This window comes from Panthera tigris, chromosome B4 (genome assembly GCF_018350195.1).
Source record: "Panthera tigris isolate Pti1 chromosome B4, P.tigris_Pti1_mat1.1, whole genome shotgun sequence".
NCBI classification, from domain to species: domain Eukaryota; kingdom Metazoa; phylum Chordata; class Mammalia; order Carnivora; family Felidae; genus Panthera; species Panthera tigris.
In genome coordinates, this window is record NC_056666.1 from 62,752,563 (window position 1) to 62,772,072 (window position 19,510).

The following is a 19,510-nucleotide window of genomic DNA, read 5'->3' on the forward strand; positions in this document are numbered from 1 at the left end:
GTCTCCTATATGCGTTGCATGCACCCTATTGTGGCTGAGCTGCATTTGCTTTCAGTCTAGTTGTCCGCAATGGCTGTTCCTGACTATTGTGGGTACGGTTTGGTCCCTGTGTCAATGGGCCAATACGGGGAATACCTTGGGCTTGAGTTGAGCCAGACCAGGTGTTTGCCAGAGCTGCAGTAGCACCCAATTGCAGGGCACTCTCCCTATGTTGAACCCTGAGATGTTCACTGCTGGGTAGGGCCTGCAGTCAGACCACATATCTTCACACAGTCACTGCTGGCACATTTGGACTGGTATGTATGGTTTTCCTCACCCTTCCTCAGGGCAGGAGTCATTTCAGAGTGGTGCTGGCCAGGGCTGCTTTCATACTATCAAGCTTGTGGCACTGCTTCGGATGGACTTCTGAGTGTGGTTTGGGGGGAGATGGGTGCACTTGTTAGCAAAGCTAGATGGAGAGTGTCCATGCTACGCTGGTTCCTGCAGGTATCTAGGCTAGGGGGCAGAGGAGAGAAATGGTGCTTGCTAGCTCTTTTGTTCTTGGAGAAATCTAAGATCCCTGCCCCTCCAGCACACATTCTGAGATTAGTAAATATATCTTCCTGTATATCCCAGGCATTTTTAAAACTGCTGCTTCTATGCCATATCTCAGTAGGGTTGTTTGCTATGCTGTCTCTTTAAGGGTGAGGACTCAGTTTCCTCTTGCCCTCTTGCTCTGAGCAAAGCCTGATGATTTTTAAAGTTCCCAGTGTTGAGCCCCATTGATCGTAAAAACTCATAAAGTTCAGTCCTTCCCGCTTTCAAAGGCAAAAATTATGGGGATTCATCTTCCCATGGTGGATCCCCCATGCCTGGGGTGCTGGATGTAGAGTCTGCTAGTCTCTTCTATCCATGCCTGAGGTGTGCCTCCCTCCCCTCCTCAGTTTTGAGAGGCGGTTTGGTTTCTAACTGCATTGCTGCCCTTCCTACACTCTTTGAAGTGGCCTCTTCTCTACATTAAGCAGTGAAAGTCTGTTCTGCGAGTCTTTGGGTCATTTTCTGGCTTATTTACACTGATGTGGATTTTATCTAAGTGTATTCATGGTAGTAAGTGAGGTAAGGATCTTTCTACTCTGCCATCTTCCCTGGAAGTCCCCGTTCCACTCAACTTTGACCTCTCCTAATCTGATGACAGTCTATCAGAAAATGGCTCTCTTTCCAGCACCTTTTTTATTTTCCTTCAAAGTCCTGCTGTGGCTTAATGGCCTTAGCTTTTTCAGAGTTTGTATCTTTCTCATCGGGATACCACAGTTGATGAGACGGGCTCTAGCTCCCAACCGCTCCCCACTCTCGCCGCTCCTGATGAGCCCTTGTTACCCTCCCAGGCCAACAGTTACCTTGCTCCACCTGCCCCCAAATAAGGATTTTTATCACCTGCTTAAAGCACCTCCGCATTTCAGATTTCACACAAAGGGGTTCAGAATCCTGGGAATCAGTCCATGTTTTATTTTACAGTACATTCATATAAGTTCCTGCATTTCCAAGGTAACCAGATCACATTCAGGTTAGCACTGCTGGTAACAAAATTATACAACTACCCTGGCTTCAAAAACAAGATAGGATGATACACATTAATATCTGTTTCCCTTTAATACTGTAGAAGACAATACCTCACAAAAATAAAATCACATGCCTTTTACAATCCAGTGTGAAGGCATATTTATGTTAAAAGAAACCATTTTAGACATGTGGAGAAGAAGAGTTTCAAAGCTTAAGATATCTAAAATGTCCCCCCAGTGCCATCTGTCTCTTCTGTCAGCTGGCACATTCAATATCAATGCCTTGGGAAGAGAGGGACAGAGGAAAGCAAGGGACCATTTAGCTCTGAAACTCATGGCTTCTTAGGCTACTTCTGTAAAAACTACTTAAATAACCTAAAATGCTAAAAAGAGTTAATATTAACAAGGGATGGTAATATAGGAAGCACCTGGAGAAAATTCCTCCAGTAACTGAGGGGAAATAGAAGCTGCAGACATTTCACAAAAATGGAAAACTGTATCACATCCAGTAATACATTAAGTTTTGAAAATACACTTTCACTTTACTGTACGAAAAGACTATGATCCATGTTCTAGTCTTGAATCTGTTCATAAAAAGAGCCACAGCCTCCATCTGCAATATTTTCTGTAGGCATCATTACCATCAAAGAGTGACCAATATCCCAACCCTTGAAGAATATAACAAGCCAAACTGAGCTATAATAAAGGCTAGAATGAATTAGGTAGGAGAAAATTCAGATGTGTGAGAAGTAGAAGTTAAATTCATTTGGGTCATTTTTTCTAGATAAAAAAGGTTAGAAAATGTTTTGGACCCAGGTCCAACATAGCTGGAATGATAAGTTGTTGAAAATGCAAGCCCCCATCCAGAAACCACGTGCTTAACGTAGCACCCTTCTCCCGGAAGTTCAATGTGCTTTTGTATTATTACCAATTCATTACATAATGAAGTACATGATTCAGAATATACTTGGACTTATTGTTAATTCCAATGACTAAAGAGTTCCTGCCACTTGCTGCCAAGAAATTTTTGAGTCCTTCACTTATTAGGTTATAAATGGAATTTATACTCATATTTTCTGACCCCAATAGAAACACCACCCCTTTCAAGGCTCAAATATATGATGGAAGAGGGAATAAGACACTTAGTAAGAAAGCCTCAAAACATACAATGAAAAACCAGAGCCAGTGCATGTTACAACCCCTGAAGACAGCCCCCAGCAGCAGGGTGAGCAAGGGGAGCAGTGATGTTTTTGAAACCAGAGTGACTTGTAACTAACTGCCTAACAGTAAAATCACACAGTAAAATGCAGAATAAGTCAACAAATAGCCAAGGTTTACATTATATCTAGAAATATGTTTTATGCTTTAAAAAAAATTGCAATGCACTCCAAAAAAATTTTTCAGATAATTCATGTACAACAGAAGGCACTGTTATCCGCATAAATCCATTGATTCTGCATGGCAAAAACCTGAGACGTGCAATTCAATCCTTTAAATCCACCTTGGTCATTCATCCTTTGGAGAATATGATTTGTCCTTTTCAATCCACTGATTTTGTTCTTCTTTAATTTCATACATTACAGTAGCTGCTTAGAATATATATTTCAGGGTGAGAACGGTCAAAGGGGAAGAGGGAGTGGATAAATGTGCTGCCCAATGTCAGTTATCCGGCACAGCAGCAGGGTGCTGAAAAGCAGCCCACTGTCATCCTCCCCTTGACCTTCACATTCCCCCCGGTGAAGGAAAACATAGTGATGACATTCGGTAGGCTGATGTTCCTTCTTTCAGTTGTTGCTGGGCACAGTCCCAAAGTTAAATGCGGAGAGGACTCCTTTGTTTTCAAACGTGAAGCCTCCCTGTTGTTCAATCTTCTTCTTGGCCTCTAGTATTTGTCAAGAGAAAGGGAGGGGACAAAATTAGAGTATTTAAGGTGACAAAGTTGGAAATAACCTAAAATGAGCTAGATTTATTTATACTTAGCATTGTGAAGGACTGTGACTTATGATATTAGTTATCCTGCCCAACCAAGCATTAGCCTTTTTTGGTTTTAATTCTAGTGTAGTTACTATACAGTGTTCTATTAGTTTCAGGTGTATAATACAGTGATTTAACACTTCCACACAACACTCACTGCTCATCAAGGTAAGTATATTCCTGAACTCTTTCACCTATTTTGCCCACTCCCCACCCCCGTACCTCCCCTCTGGTAACCATCTGTTTGTTCTCTTTAGTTACGAGTGGGTTTTTTGGTTTGTCTCTCTTTTTTTCCCCTTTGTCCATGTGTTTCTTAAATTTCGCATATGAGTGAAATCATATGGCATTTATCCTTCTCTGACTGGCTTATCTTCCTTGGCATTATACTCTCTAGATCCATCCGTATTGTTGCAAATGACAGGATTTCATTCTTATTTATAGCTGAATAATATTCCATTGTACATATATATACACAATTTCTTTATCCATTCACCTATTGATGGACACCTGGGCTGCTTCTATCAATTGGCTATTGTAAATAATAATAGCAATAAACACAGGTGTGTGTGTGTGTGTGTATATATATATATATATATATACATACATACATATATATATGTATACATATATATACACACATACATATATACATACATATATATACACACATACATATATACACACATACATATATATACACACATACATGTGCACATACATGTACATATACATATACATATCTTTGATTAGTGTTTTTGTATTCCTTATAGCTAAATACCCAGTAGTGCAATTACTGGATCATATGGTAGTTCTATTTTTCACTTTTTGAGGAACCTCCATACTGTCTCCCACAGTGGCTGCACCAATTTGCATTCCCATCAACAGTGCACAGGGTTTCCTTTTTCTCTACATCCTTGACAACACTTGTTGTTTCTTGTGTTTTTTATTCTAGCCAGTCTGATAGGTGTAAGGTGATCTCTCATCATGCTTTTGATTTGCAATTCTCTGATGATGAGTGATGTTGAGCATCTTTTTACATTGTCTGTTGGCCATCTGGATATCTTCTTTGGACAAATGTCTGTTCAAGTGTTCTGACCATTTTTTAAATGGATTGTTTTCTGGGTGTTGTGTTGTATGAATAACTTACACTAACCATTTACTGGACTGTCATTTGCAAATCTCTTTCCCATTCAGTAGGCTTTTAGTTTTGTTGGTTGTTTCCTTTGCTGTGCAGAAGTTTTTATCATGATGTAATCCCAACAGTTTATTTTTGCTTTTGTTTCCCTTACCTCAGGAAACTGATCTAGAGAGACGTTGTTATAGCTGATGTCAGAAAAATTACTGCCTGTGCTCTCTTCTGTAAGTTTATGGTTCCAGGTCTCACATTTATGTCCTTAATATATTTTGAGTTTATTTTTGTATATGGTGTAAGAAAGTGGTCCACTTTTCCCAAAACCATTGAAGAGACTCTGTTCTATTGCATATTCTTGCCTCCTTTGTCACAGATTTACTGGCCATATAATTATGCGTTTATTTATGAGCTTTCCATTCTTGATCTTGATCTGTGTGTCTATTTTTGTGCCAGTACCATACCGTCTTGATTACTACAGCTTTGTAATATACCTTGGAATCTAGGATTGTGATACCTCCAGTTTTTTTCTTTTTCAAGACTGCTTTGATTATTTGGGGTCTTCTGTGGTTCATACAAATTTTAAGACTGTTTGTTCTAGGGGCACATGGGTGGCTCAGTTGGTAAGCGTCCGACTTCAGCTCAGGTCATGATCTCACAGTTCACAAGTTTGAGCCCTGCATCGGGCTCTATGCTGACAACTCAGAGCCTGGAACCTGCTTCAGATTCTGCGTCTCCCTCTCTTTCTGCACCTCCCCTGCTCCCTTTCTCTCAAAAATAAATAAAACATTAAAAAAAGACTTAAATAATTTAAAAAAAGATTGTTCTAGTTCTGTGAAAACTACTGTTGGTACTTTGATAGGGATTGCCTTAAATCTGTAGATTACTTTGAGTAGTATGGACTTTTTAACAACATTCTTCCAATGTTTTATACTTTTCAAACTATAGGTCTTTTACCTTCTTGGTTAAGTTTATTCCTAGGTATTTTACTCTTTTTGGTGTGATTGTAAATGGGATTGTTTTCTTAATTTCTCTGACATTTCATTATTAGTGTATACAAATGCACCAGTTTTCTGCATGTTGATTTTGTATCCCACGACCTTAATGAACTCATTTATCAGTTCTAGTAGGTTTTCAATGGAGACTTTAAGTTTTCTATGTATACAATCCCCATGTTATCTGCAAATAGTGAAAGTTTTACTTCCTCCTTATGAATTTGGATGCCTTTATCCCTTTTTGTCTCAAGCTGTGGCTAGAACTTCCAGTACTATGTTGAATAAAAGTGGTGAGAGTGGACATCCTTGTCTTGTTCCTGATCTTAGAAGAAAAACTGTTTTTCACCATTCAGTCTGATGTTAGCTGTGGGTTTTTCACATGTAGTCTTTATTATATTGAGCTATGTTCCATCTACCACTTTGTTGAATGTTATCATGAATGGATGTTGTACTTTGTCAAATGTTTTTTCTGCGTCTACTGAAATGATCATATGGTTTTTATACTTTCTCTTATTAATGTGATATATCACATTGGTTGATTTGCAAGTATCAAACCACTCTTGCATCCTGGGAATAAATCTCACTTGATTGTGATGAATGATTTTTTTAACATAGTGTTGGATTTAGTGTGCTAATATTTTGTTCAGGATTGTTGAATCTGTCTTCACCAGAGATATTGGCCCAGTAGTTCTTTTTGTGGTATCTTTATCTGGTTTTGGTATCAGAGTAATGCTGGCCTCATAGAATGAATTTGGAAGTTTTGCCTCCTCTTCTATTTGTTTGAAAAGTTTAAGAAGAATAGGTATTAACTCTTCTTTAAATGTCTGGTAGAATTCACCTGGGAAGTCATGTGGTCCTGGACTTTTGTTTGTTGGGAGTCTTTTGATTACTGATTCAATTTCATTGCCAGTAACTGATCTGTTCAAATAGTCTATCTCTTCCTGGTTCAGTTTTTGGAGAACTGGTTCAGTACTGGCAATGTTTCTAAGAAGTTATCCATTTCTTATAGGTTGTCCAATTCATTGGCATATAATTTTTCACAATATTCTCTTACAATCCTTTGTATTTCTGTGGTGTTACTTCTCCTCTTTCATTTCTGATTTTGAGTCCTCTCTTTCTCTCTCTGATGGGTACAGCTAAAGGTTTGTTAATTTTTGTTGATCTTTTCACAGAACCAGCTCCTGGTTTTATTGATCTATTGTTTTTCAGTTTCTATATCATTTATTTCTGCTCTAATCATTATTATTTCCTTCCTTCTGCTAGTTTGGGGATTTGTTCTTTTTTTCTTGTTTCCTCGGGTGTAAGGTTAAGATTTTTCTTGTTTCTTGAAGTAGACTGGTATCATTCTTATCTTCTCTGTTGAGAATGACTTTTGCTGCTCCCAACAATCTTTGACCACTGTGTTTTCATTTTCATTTGTCTCCATGTATCTTTTTATTTCTTCTTTGATTTCTTGGTTGACTCATTCATTGTTTAGTAGCATGTTATTTAATCTCCATGTACTTGTGTTCTTTCCAGGTTTTTTCTTGTGGTTCATTTCTACTTTCATAGCATTCTGCTCAGAAAAGATGCATATGACTTCAATCTTTTTGAATTTGTCAAAACTTGTTTTGTGGCCTGATACGTGATCTGTGGAGAATGTTTCATGTGCAGTTGAAAAAATGTGTATTCTGCCGTTTAAGGACAGAATGTTCTGAATATATCTGTTAAATCCATCTGATCCAGTATGTCCTTCAAAGCCATTATTACCATCTTGATTTTCTGTTTGGATATCTCTTCTTTGATATAAGGGGGGGGGGGGGGGTCTTGGAGTCCCTTCCTATTACTGTATTACTATCAGTTAATAACAAATAAAGGAACTAATTGTTTCATGTATTTGTGTGGTCCCATGTTGGGTGCATAAATATTTACAATTATTTTATCTTCTTATTGTTCCCTTTAAAATTATGTAGGGTCCTTTCTTTGTCTCTTGTTAAGTCTTTGTTTTAACATCTATTTTGTCCAATATAAATATTGCTACCCTGGCTTTCTTTTTGCTTCCATTTGCATGATAACTGTTTTTCCTTCAGTCTGCACATGCCTTTGGGTCTGAAATGAGTCTCTTGAAGGCAGCATATAGATTGGTCTTGTTTTTTCATCTGTTCCATCACCCTCAGTCTTTGACTAGAGAATTTATTCCATTTATTTTTTAGGGTTTTTTTTTTAATGTTTTATTTATTTTTGAGACAGAGAGAGACAGAGCATGAGCAGGGGAGGGGCAGAGAGAGCGAGACACAGAATCCGAAGCAGGCTCCAGGCCCTGAGCTCTCAGCACAGAGCCCGATGCAAGGTTCAAACTCACAAACCACGAGATCATGACCTGAGCCGAAGTCGGACACTTAATCGACTGAGCCACCCAGGTGCCCCTAGTCCATTTGAAGTAATTATTTATAGGTATGTATTTATTGCCATTTTGTGACTTGTTTTGTGGTTATTTTTGTAGTTCTTCGCCATTCCTTTCTTCCCTTGCTCTCTTCCCTCCCCATAAGCTGGCTTTCTTTAGTGATACACTTGGATTCCTTTCTCTTTATTTTTTGCATATTACTGGTTTTGATTTGTGGTTACCATTAGGTTTGCATATAACATCTGCTATATATAGCAGTCTATGTTAAGTTGATGGTCACTTAAGTTTGAAACCATTCTTTAGTCCTGTCCTTCCCCGCCCCCCCCACCCGCATATATTAGGTATATGGTGTCATACTTTATATCCTTTTGTGAGTCTTTTACTGGTATTTACAGATATAGTTATTTTTACTTCTTTTGTGTGCTTCCTACTTTTATTACTCATGGTTTTTGTTTTCCACTAAAAGAGTCCCCTTTAACATTTCTTGTAGTGCTGGTTTAGTGGTCATGAATTTCTTTACCTTTTGTTTGTCTGGGAACCTCTTTATCTCTCCTTCTATTCTGCATGATAGCCTTGCTGGATAGAATATTATTGGTTACAGATTTTTTTCCTTCCAGCACTCTAAATATATCTTGTCGCTCGCATCTGGCCTGCAAAATTTCTGCTGAAAAATCCACTGATAGCCTTGTACATAACTTTCTCCTTCTCTGTTGCTGCTTTTAAAATTCTCTTTGTCACTACTTTTTGCCATCTTAATTACTATGTATCTTGGAATGGACCTCCTTTGGTTGTTTTTGTTGGGAAATCTCTGTACCTCCTGGATCTGGATTTGTTTTCTTCCCCAGATTGGGGAAGCTTTCAGCTATTATTTCTTCAAATGAACTTTCTGCCCCCTTTTCTCTCTTCTTCTGGCATCCCTATAATGTGAATGTTATCAAACCTGATGGAGTCACTGAGTTCCCTAAGTCTATTCTCATTTTGCATAATTTGTCTTCCTCTCACCCGCTCACCTTAATTTCCATTATTCTGTCCTCCAGGTCACTGATCCATTCTGTTTCCTCTAGTCTACTATTTATTCCACTTACAGTAATTTTAATTTCAATTTATCATGTTCTTCATCTCTGACTGGTTCTTTTTCAATGTTTTCTCTTTGTTAAAAATCCTCCACTGTTACTTCAAGTCCAGCAAGTATCTTTATGACCATTACTTTAATTTCTCTATCAAGCATATTACTTATCTCTGTTTGGCTTAGGTGTCTTGCTATTGTTTTTTTCTTTTCTTTCATTTGGGACATATTTCTCTCATTTTGTGTAACTTTCTGTGTTTCTCTGTGTTAGGAAATTCAGCTACATCTCTTGCTCTTGAAGGTAGTGGGTAGAGCATGGCATGCAGTTTTAACAAGGTGGTGCCGGTCCTCTGCCAGAGGGGATGTGTCTCTGCCCCGGAGACCATGGCTGGCCAGACCGATCTGCAAAGCATGCAGAGGCAGGGTGCACAGTGTGTGTGTGTTGGCTTTTTTTTAATTTACATCTAAGTTAGCACATAGCACAACAATTTCAGGAGTAGATTCCTTAATGCCCCTTACCCATTTAGCCCATCCCCCCTCCCGTAACCCTCTGTTTGTTCTCCATATTTAAGAGTCTCTTATGTTTTGTCCCCATCCCTGTTTTTATATTATTTTTGCTTCTCTTCCCTTGTGTTCATCTGTTTTGCATCTTAAAGTCCTCATATGAATGAAGTCATATGACATTTGTCTTTCTCTAATTTCGCCTAGCATAATACCCTCTAGTTCCATCCACGTAGTTGCAACTGGCAAGATTTCATTCTTGATTGCTGAGTAATACTCCATTGTGTGTGTGTGTGTGTGTACACACACACACACACACACCCCACATCTTCTTTATCCATTTATCCATCGATGGACATTTGGGCTCTTTCCATACTTTCGTTATTGTCAATAGTGCTGCTATAAACACTGGGGTGCATGCGTCCCTTCGAAACAGCACACCTGTATCTCTTGGATAAATACCTAGCAGTGCAATGGCTGGGTTGTAGGGTAGTTCTATTTTTGGATTTTTGAGGAACCTCCATCCTGTTTTCCAGGGTGGCTGCACCAGTTTGCATTCCCACCAGCAGTGCAAAAGAAATCCTCTTTCTCTGCATCCTTGCCAATATCTGTTGTTGCCTGAGTTGTTAATGTTAGCCATTCTGACAGGTGTGAGGTGGTATCCCATGGTGGTTTTGATCTGTATTTCCCGGATGATGAGTGATGTTGAGCATTTTTTCATGTGTCAGTTGGCCATCTGGATGTCTCTGGAGAAGTGTCTATTCATGCCTTTTGCCCATTTCTTCACTGGATTGTTTTTGGGGTGTTGAGTTTGATAAGTTCTTTATAGATTTTGGACACTGGGGCGCCTGGGTGGCTCAGTCAGTTAAGCGTCTGACTTCGGCTCAGGTCATGGTTTCACGGTTCGTGGGTTCGAATCCTGCACCGGGCTCTGTGCTGACAGCTCAGAGCCTGCAGCCTGCTTCCAATTCTGTGTCTCCCTCTCTCTCTGCCCCTCCCCTGTTCATACTCTGTTTCTGTCTCTCAAAAATAAATAAATATTTAAAAAAATTATAGATTTTGGATGCTAACCCTTTGTCTGATATGTCATTTGCAAATATCTTCTCCCATTCCATTGGTTGCCTTTTAGTTTTGATGATTGTTTCCTTCACTGTGCAGAAGCTTTTTATTTTGATGAGGTTCCAATAGTTCATTTTTGTTTTTGTTTTCCTTTGCTCTGGAGATGTGTTGAGTAAGAAGTTGCTGTGGCCAAGATCAAAGAGGTTTTTGCCTGCTTTCTCCTCAAGGATTTTCCTGTCTTACATTTAGGTCTTTTATCCCCTTAGGTTGAGTTTATTTTTGTGTATGGTGTAAAAAAGTGGTCCAGGTTCACTTAACAGCATGTTGCTGTCCAGTTTCCCCAGCAACATCTGCTGAAGTGACAGTCTTTTTTTCCATTGGATATTCTTTCCTGCTTTGTCAAAGATTAGTTAGCCATACATTTGTGGGTCCATTTCTGGGTTTTCTATTCTGTTCCACTGATCTGAGTGTCTGCTTTTGTGCCAGATCTGTTCGTGTTATCTTGATGATTACAGCTTTATAATACAGCTTAAAGTCCGGGATTGTGATGCCTCCTGCTTTGGTTTTCTTTTATCAAGATTGCTTTGGCTATTCGGGGTCTTTTCTGGTTCCATACAAATTTTAGGATTGTTTGATCTAGCTCTGTGAAGAATGCTGGTGTTATTTTGATAGGTATTGCAATGAATATGTAGATTGCTTTGAGTAGTATTAACATTTTAACAATATTTGTTCTTCCTATCCAGGAGCATGGAATCTTTTTCCATTTTTTTTGTGTCTTCTTCAATTTCTTTCATAAGCTTTCTATAGTTTTCAGTGTATAGATTTTTCACCTCTTTGGTTAGATTTATTCCTAGGTATTTTATGGTTTTTGGTGCAGCGTGCACAGTTTTAATAAGGTTCTTGCGTCCTCCACAGGTGACCAGCTGCCACTGCTGGGACTGAGACCCCACAATGCGCACAGTAGAGAGGCATGGTGTTGGCAGTTTGCAATGGTCTTCTAGGGAAGGGGGCCCACAGCACCAGAACTGAGGCAGGCCCAGCTAAAAAGGATGGGGCATAGTATAAGCAAATTAGGTAGTGAATTCCGGCTCCAGGCTGGTTCCTGCAGGTGTCTGAGTGTTTATGCCGGAGGGAAAGGAAGGGAAATGGCACCCACCAGCTCCTTGTTCCTGGAGGAGTCTTCCAGCAATCTCAGTCTCTCTGGGACACAAAGATTAGTAAATAATTTCCCTCTTGTATGCCCCGGGCATTTTTCAAAGTACTGCTTCTATGCTGTGTTTCTGCAGGCTGTTGGCTGTGCTGTGTCTTTAAAGGGATGAGGACTCAGTTTCCTATCACCCTCCAGACTCTCCCAGAACTGAACCTGCTGTCAGAACTCATGAAATTTGGTCCCTCTGGTTTCCAAAGCCAAACGTTATAGGGATTCATCTTCCCATGCAAGCTCGCACCATGATGGTCTGTTCTCTCTCTTCTCCACACCTGCGGATCCCTCCCTCCAGTGGACAGACCCGTAGTCCATTTAGCTCCCCACTGCATCTCCACTCTTCTATCTTCTCTGATGTGGACTCTTCTCTACAGTTAGTTGTAGAGTTTGTTCTGCCGTCTCTGGGTCATTTTCCGGGTTATTTACCCTGATGTGAGCGTTACCTAGTTGTATCTGTGGGATGACGTGAGCTCAGGATCCACCCATTTCACCACCTTCCCTGGAAGTCCCTGAGTATCAGCTTTTAATAGGGCTATCTCAGTAAGTAGTTATGTTTACTATTACAGAAAAACTGCTAAAAATGAACAAAATGGAAAAACTTTACCTCCCCCAACTTCCAGGAAAAATGACAAAATGAAAAGGTGCAAAGTGGGTTTTTTAATAGTTCTATAGGCTACTGCTGAAAGTGTACCCAGAATTCTCCTGATACAGACTCTGTGCAGGGCTGACAAGAGAACTCTATGCAGAAGAACTTAGGTTCTAAATTCCAGGTGCCTATTCCATGTTTTCCACTAAAGTATTTTTGTAATTACAAATTTTTTTCCACTGATTTTCTAGGAGTGACCATAATAATGTCTGCATAGAACAATTTCTCCAAGTCAAAAACTGAAAATCAACAAGAATCACTAACATGTAAATCCCAGCAAAAGAAATGAAGAGTGTTTCTTTTCCAGGAAGACAAGCTCCTTATAAGAATTCATGAAGTGAACTGGCTCCAAAACAGAGGGTAAGTACATGAATACCACCACCACTAAAAGACACCTATTAATGCACAGGGTTTTGCAGAGCTAAGATATCATGATCAGTGATTAAAAAAAAAAAAAAATCATACAATAATAATTATCTTGAAAGGCTGGCCTCTAACAATTTTTAAAACAGTCTTTATGTGCCACAAGGCTCATTAAGAAGGTAAGAAGGTTGCTCATTAATAAGACTGACTACTGGCACGCTGATGCCCTCCAATCTGGGAATGCAGCTGGCTGACCTGCTACTGTCCTCCGGTGCTCTGCCAGGGTATACACCTCCTGCAGCGCCCTCCTCTGGTCCTCACTGAGCGGTGCCATCAGCAGCTGGTACCAGGCAGCATCCCGATTCTGCACAGCTGTTGCATTTGGGGAGTGTGTAGAAGAAGAAAAAGATAAGAGTCTAGTGAAAATTATCATTACAGAGAACAAAAGTACATGATCAAATTACGATGAAATGATTGCAGAAATTAAGAGACAAACTTATTCCAGCAAAGGATTATTTCTGAGTACCCACTCCATATCTAACCATGTGGGGCTATCAGAGGAAGGTTAGGACATTGCAAATCTCTGTGTTGCCCAGTTCTCGACCTCCTTCACCATCTCTTCCTCCTGGGGTTTTACTATGCTCCCTAAAATCCAGATCTTGGCAAACACCTCTACTCACATGCTACCATGTTCCGCCAGATTTTCCCAGTACCTGCAGTTTCGGCTTCACTCCCACACCAAGAACTCAAGTTGGTGCTTGAGGCAAAACCATGCTCTAAGCCTCCCAGATTTTTCCATTTGGACATCTCACCACTACTAAAACCAAACTTAACATCTAAACTGATTTTGGACAGATCCCAAAACAATTTTTAAACCAAAGGAAATAAAGAATTTAGAGAAAATATCTAAAAATTTAGGGAGTAAAGACATACTTAGCAGAGCTTGTGTAAAAATTTGATATTCATCCACACTATTGTCAAGGTCAAGTGGAGTGCTGAATCCCTCAAGGGCAGTTTCTTCCAACACTTCTTCATCCCAGTCATCCTCCTCCTCCTCCTCATCTTCACCTCTTCCGTTATTCGACTGCATTGCTTGAGCGGTTACATTCGTCTCCTCTTCATCACTTGAAATCTCCTCTGGCAATCCATTAATTATTTAAAAAGAATCAGAACACAAAAGGACAAAACATAAAATTCCACAGAACAAAAATTATAAAATGACATTCTGGAAATGGAAAAACTACCGCCTATTTTTACATGAAATTCTAAAAATAAAACTTTATAGTTTGTTAAATTGAAAATGACTTTAGAGGCACCTGGGTGGCTCAGTCAGTTAAGCATCCAACTTCAACTCAGGTCATGATCTCATAGTTCATGAGTTCTAGCCCCGCATCAGGCTCTGTGCTGACAGCTCAGAGCCTGGAGCCTGCTTCAGATTCTGTGTCTCCTCCTCTCTCTGCCCCTCCCTGCTCACACTCTTTCTCTCTCTCAAAACTAAATAAACATTTAAAAAAAAAAAAATGACTTTATACTCCTCACTGAAAACATTTTCCAAGTAACCCTAAATCTATAGTCCACTGGACATTACTACTGTTTTGCTATGGCTGTCTCATATTCATTTATATAAAAATGCTAATTAATCAGAGTCCCAAATTTTTTGTCAAAAAAAAAAAAATTGTGCAGTCAGTGAATTTTTTTTTAATGTTTATTTTTGAGAGAGAGAGAGAGTGCAAGCAGGGGAGAGGCAGAGAGAGAGGGAAATATAGAATCCAAAGCAGGCTCCAGGCTCTAAGCTGTCAGCACACAGCCTGATACAGGGCTCCAACGCACGAACCGCAAGATCATGACCTGAGCCAAAGTCGGACACTTAACTGACTGGGCCACCCAGGTGCCCCAGTGCATGTGTTTTAAGTAACAATGAGTTCCCACTGAGAATTTGGGTCTCTCAACAGTTAATTCAGTTGATTACAAACTACTCAGAAGTGTGCAAATGAGGTCATTTCTGCTAATAGAAACATAAAAATACAGAAATAAAAAATAGCTACATGTGTGTTGAAAAGTGGAAAGCTGAATTGCATATCACCATGGATTCTGTTTCTATGTTCAGGGCTGATCTGTTCTAAGCAGTTAGCCCAATATTATAAATAACTGGAAGATAGTAAATGCACAACAAAATCAACCCAAGACGGAAAAACCTAGAGTAAAACCCAAACCAGGCAGTATTATTCCAAAACTATTTCTATAAAACATACCACACTAAAGCACCTGAATTAAATGGCAAAGTAGTTTTAGGGATAAGGCGAGAAACAGAAGTTTTGATCATACACACACACACACACACACACACACACACACACACACACATATATATGTATATATGACACATATATATGACAAAGATAGCAAGAAATACCTTTCCTAATTAATTCTATACTTCAGCACAAATTGAACAGGAAAGTCTGGAAAATTACCAGAAATTTTTTCTCACATATTAGTTATAAGCCAACAGTTTACAAAACAAAAAATTAGAACTGAAAAAAAGAATTCTATAATTGTTGGCCTATACTTAGCAAAAGAATAAAAACCCTTCTAGTAAAGATGTCCTACATAGAATTCAGGAAAGCAAATTAGATCAGAAGTTGTGCTCTATGTTAGGAGTTAAAGAGTACCATTCCTCGTACCCAAACTAGGATGATGCTAATTAAGTGCAAAATGTTTAAATCTACACTTGTATGTTTTACATGAAACATTCTGATTTTTCTCATTTAAAGAAATTCTGTTTTTAACAGATATCATAAGTTTCTCAAATTCCACATGAGTGAAAACGTAACAGAAGACCATGGGGGAAGGGAAGGAAACAAAAAATAGTTACAAATGGAGAGGGAGACAAACATAAGAGACTCTTAAATACAGAGCACAAACTGAGGGTTGATGGAAGCAGGGGGATGGGGAAAATGGGTGATGGGCACTGAAGAGGGCACTTGCTGGGATGAGCACAGGGTGTTGTATGTAAGAGATGAATCATGGGAATCTACTCCTGAAGCCAAGAGCACACTGTATGCTAGCTAATTTGACAATAAATTATATGAAGGAAGGGAGGAGAAGGGAAGGGGAAGAAATTCTGCTTTTAACCTGAAGAGGGAAAACTCCATTTGGAGTTGGATTTGGTTACTTCCTGCACCCAAGCAAGTAGTTTTGCAATTACCATCAAATAAAGATCTAATATCCTTGACTCTAACAATCTTATTCTGTCAATTAAGCAAATAACCTTCATTTATGTACTTTACTCCAAATTTAATAATATGTAAACCATAAATTTCTCCCAATTACAATTTTTAAGAACCATTAAAAAAAAACATCAGGCATTCTATTAATCTGTTATACTGATACTTCCCTTAACTAATGGTTCATTGAATTCATGCTGCCGACTTCACAGAGACTATTGGCACAAACAAGAAAATGAAATACTGGTTCCTAACTCATTGTCAAAACTATGTGATTCTGTTATAAATGTATCTGAATTTCTCAGAGTTTAACAACATTCATTAAGCTCAATAATTATTTAAATGTCAAAAAATTAACAGATTTAAATTTACATTACAGGGTATGTCAACCAAACCCAAAATATTTGTTAAATGTGCAACAAGCCAAAGAATGTAACTGAATGATTCCAAATAGACTAAAATTCAGAGAAAATGCATGCTCAAATCAAAATCAATTCTAGCATTCATTACAATTAGAAGATTTTACCGTTTTCTTCCATATCAGCCTTCTCTGCTTTTGAGCGATCTTCCTGGTTTACCAGTTGTCTGGTAGCACAAACCTGCTTTAGGCCAAGGAAAAGGAAAAGAATTGAGGGTACAATCTGTCCCACCACAGCATCTACTGCAGGAGGTCGATTTTGCAATTCCAAAAGGATACTCAGTCCTATTATACACATCTTCCGGTCATGATGCCTACAAATCACAAAGAAAAAAAGGTACTCATGAGAAATGGGGACAACTGAAGATTCTACAAGAAAAAATTGCCAAGGTGATTTTTAAGGTTCACTCAATGGAATTATACAGAGGGATCCTCCATCTTGTACTATGTGAAATCCTATATAAACCAAGTTTTGTAAACCAATTATCATCAAAGAGCTATAAAAGTCTGTAATCAATATGGTGAATTTTACTATAGTATCAATTTATAACTGATTTAAATGCTTTATCTGTGCCTTGGCATAACAAGTTCTATTAAAGCAGGAATACCTGTATTTGACAGCATAAAATTCCTATCCAATAGAAAAAAGGAAAAATTCAGACTGTGTCTTCATTAGATTGGTCTACAAGGTTTCTCAGCACATACACTGTATACTAACCCCCCAGTGCCAAAAGCTATTCAGAAACTCAGCATATAATAAGCAAGCTAAACTTAATGACTATAAGTAAATCAATTAAATATAGTCTGCTATAACCTAGCATAAAATTTGATTCTGAAGGGAAAAAAAATTTTTTTAATGTTTATTTTTGAGAGAGAGGGAGAGACAAAGCACTAGCAGGGGAGGGACAGAGGGAGAGAGGGAGGCTGAATCCGAAGCAGATGAAATGATGAATATATTATAAGCTACTACTATTAGCATTGCTCTTTTTTTTTTTCCCCCCAAGCTGGGCGAACACCTCTATTAAGATCCTGAGCAAACACATGGCCTGGCCCCTGAGGAAACAGGATGGCTTAGGTGAAGAGGCAGACGGTGCCATTGGCCCCTGAGAAAACCCACAGCTGGGGCCAGGGCGGAAAGCCACATCCAGTACACCCAGGTCTTGGCTCAGCATGTGTCCCCGCAGCACCTTCACAGGCACCAGCAGTTGGTTCTGCAGCAGGTCACTGTGTACCATCCTATGGCAGACAATGACACTCCCGTGGTCAGAGCTAGATGTGAAGACCTGGTACCAGGTGTGGAAGGCCACAGCCCTTGGGTCCTCCTGTGGTGCCTCACCACCCTGTAAGGCTCACCAGAAAGGTCCAGATCAAACCACACCAGCTTGCTGTCATAGCTCCCACAGATGACCTTGTCCCCTGCAGGGTGCACTGCCAGGCTGGACACCCACTTACAGTTGGGTCTCAGCTTCTGGGTGAGCTCCTGGCACAGGAGACAGTAAAGGCAGATGCTGCACTCGAAAGTCACTAACACAAAGGATGGGACAGAGTAGAAGGCCACCCACGGAACCTGGCCATGGCTGCAGAAGGGGGTCTGCCTGCAGCGCCAGCTCAGCTAGTGGATCAGCACCCGTGTGTGGCCTGCAGGGGCCAGGACCACAGCCAAGAAGTCCCCACACCCATGCCAGGTCAACAGAGTCACAAGCTTCCCATGGCGGATGTGCAGCCACAGGTCCCCCCTGGCGTTTCTCCTCTGGGGCCTCCAGCCAGTAGGCAGGCTGAACGGCCGGCATCTCAGGTGGGATGAAGGCAGACAGCAGCTGGTCCTCGCTGCCCACCACCAGCTGGGCCCCCAAGGCCAGAATCAGTAGCAGCACCACGTCCTCTACAGCCACAGCCACCAGGCAGATGATGGGGTGAGTGTTCCAGCCAATACTCCTCAGCATACCCACAACGGGCACGGTCCTCGTGCAGCGGGTGGCAGCCACCTCCCAGAGTCATAGTAAGCCATCGTCAGAGCCTGAAGCCAGCCACTGGCCCTCTCCAGGATGACACTAAGGTGGTGGACAAGGTTGCTGGGGCCTCTAGAGACCAGGACCTGACATGCGAGGAAAGGCTGCGGGTCCTGCAGCTGGGACAGTTTGGTGACGAGGTCTTCAGGGTTCACATTCACCCTCACCTTGCACTGCCGTGGACACAGTAGAGGTCAAGGCAGCATGTGAAGCATTCCTGGAGGAAACAGCTATACACAGGCACACCCCGCAGGTTCGGAAACTTGTGTGGCAGGAAGGTAGGCTTCCTCTCACCTGGCTCCCATTGCTCCCACACCTCTTTGCTGGGCAGATACGCAGGAGGTGGGCCGTAGAACTCAGTGTGACGCCGAGGACCAGCTTGGGACTGGGTATGTGTATCTTGTGCCCATCCGGCCCAACATCGGGGTCTTCCACACCCACAGATTACTGAAGCTAGGGGTGGGGTTCTGGGGCCCGTGAAGCTGCATCTGGCCCATCTTAATGGCATATGCCCCAAGTGAGAGACCCTCTCCTTCTCCACCAGGGATGGGATGAAGCTGTGCTTGTCAGCAGGTCAGCTGGTTACTGAGTGGAGCACCAGGTCCCCAGTGAAGAAGTCCAGCTCATACAGATCAAAGCTCATGTCCCCCAACTGGCCCCTCTGCAGCCACCATGCCAGAGCCACCTGCTCATCGGTCAGCCATAAGTCGTGCCCTGTCATCCAGTCCTGCATCATGCACCGGTAGTCAGGATCATCCATTTTGCGCAGAACCTGGTCCAGCTTGTCATGAGTACACAGGGGCTTGTAGCTGTGCCTGCCATCCGTGCCCAATGCCCATGCCCACCATGTTCCAGATGTCCTCTGTCCTTGGGGAAGAGGTCCCGGCCTGCACCTGTGGCCCAGTGGTCTTCTCCATCACTGCTGATCCTATCTTCTCCCTCTGCCGAGTCATCTTCACTCCTGTCACTGCTAGAATCTTCCAAGCCTGAGAACGTGCTCT

General features: G+C 40.8%; 2 protein-coding genes across 2 annotated transcripts in view; both read right to left on the reverse strand.

Moving 5' to 3' along the window:
- Window positions 1-1,470: 1,470 nt before the first annotated feature.
- The window catches only part of IPO8 (importin 8), an 81,857-nt gene continuing 63,817 nt past the window's right edge, over window positions 1,471-19,510 (reverse strand). Inside the window, exons 22-25 of the mRNA XM_042992040.1 lie at window positions 16,609-16,814; window positions 13,792-13,995; window positions 13,114-13,230; window positions 1,471-3,420 (exon numbers count right to left, since the gene is read on the reverse strand). Of these exons, the coding sequence (XP_042847974.1) occupies window positions 3,323-3,420; window positions 13,114-13,230; window positions 13,792-13,995; window positions 16,609-16,814 (625 nt within the window). The 3' untranslated portion in view covers window positions 1,471-3,322. The remainder of the gene's footprint in view (window positions 3,421-13,113; window positions 13,231-13,791; window positions 13,996-16,608; window positions 16,815-19,510) is intronic.
- LOC102968139 (BOP1 ribosomal biogenesis factor) lies at window positions 17,427-19,425 on the reverse strand (the record flags this gene model as incomplete). The annotated part of the gene is given in 9 exon segments (XM_007099169.2): window positions 17,427-17,625; window positions 17,628-17,815; window positions 17,818-18,229; window positions 18,231-18,547; window positions 18,550-18,696; window positions 18,699-18,878; window positions 18,881-18,943; window positions 18,946-19,015; window positions 19,018-19,425. Coding segments are annotated over 9 exon segments (1,839 nt in total), but the record flags the coding sequence as incomplete, so codon positions are not given.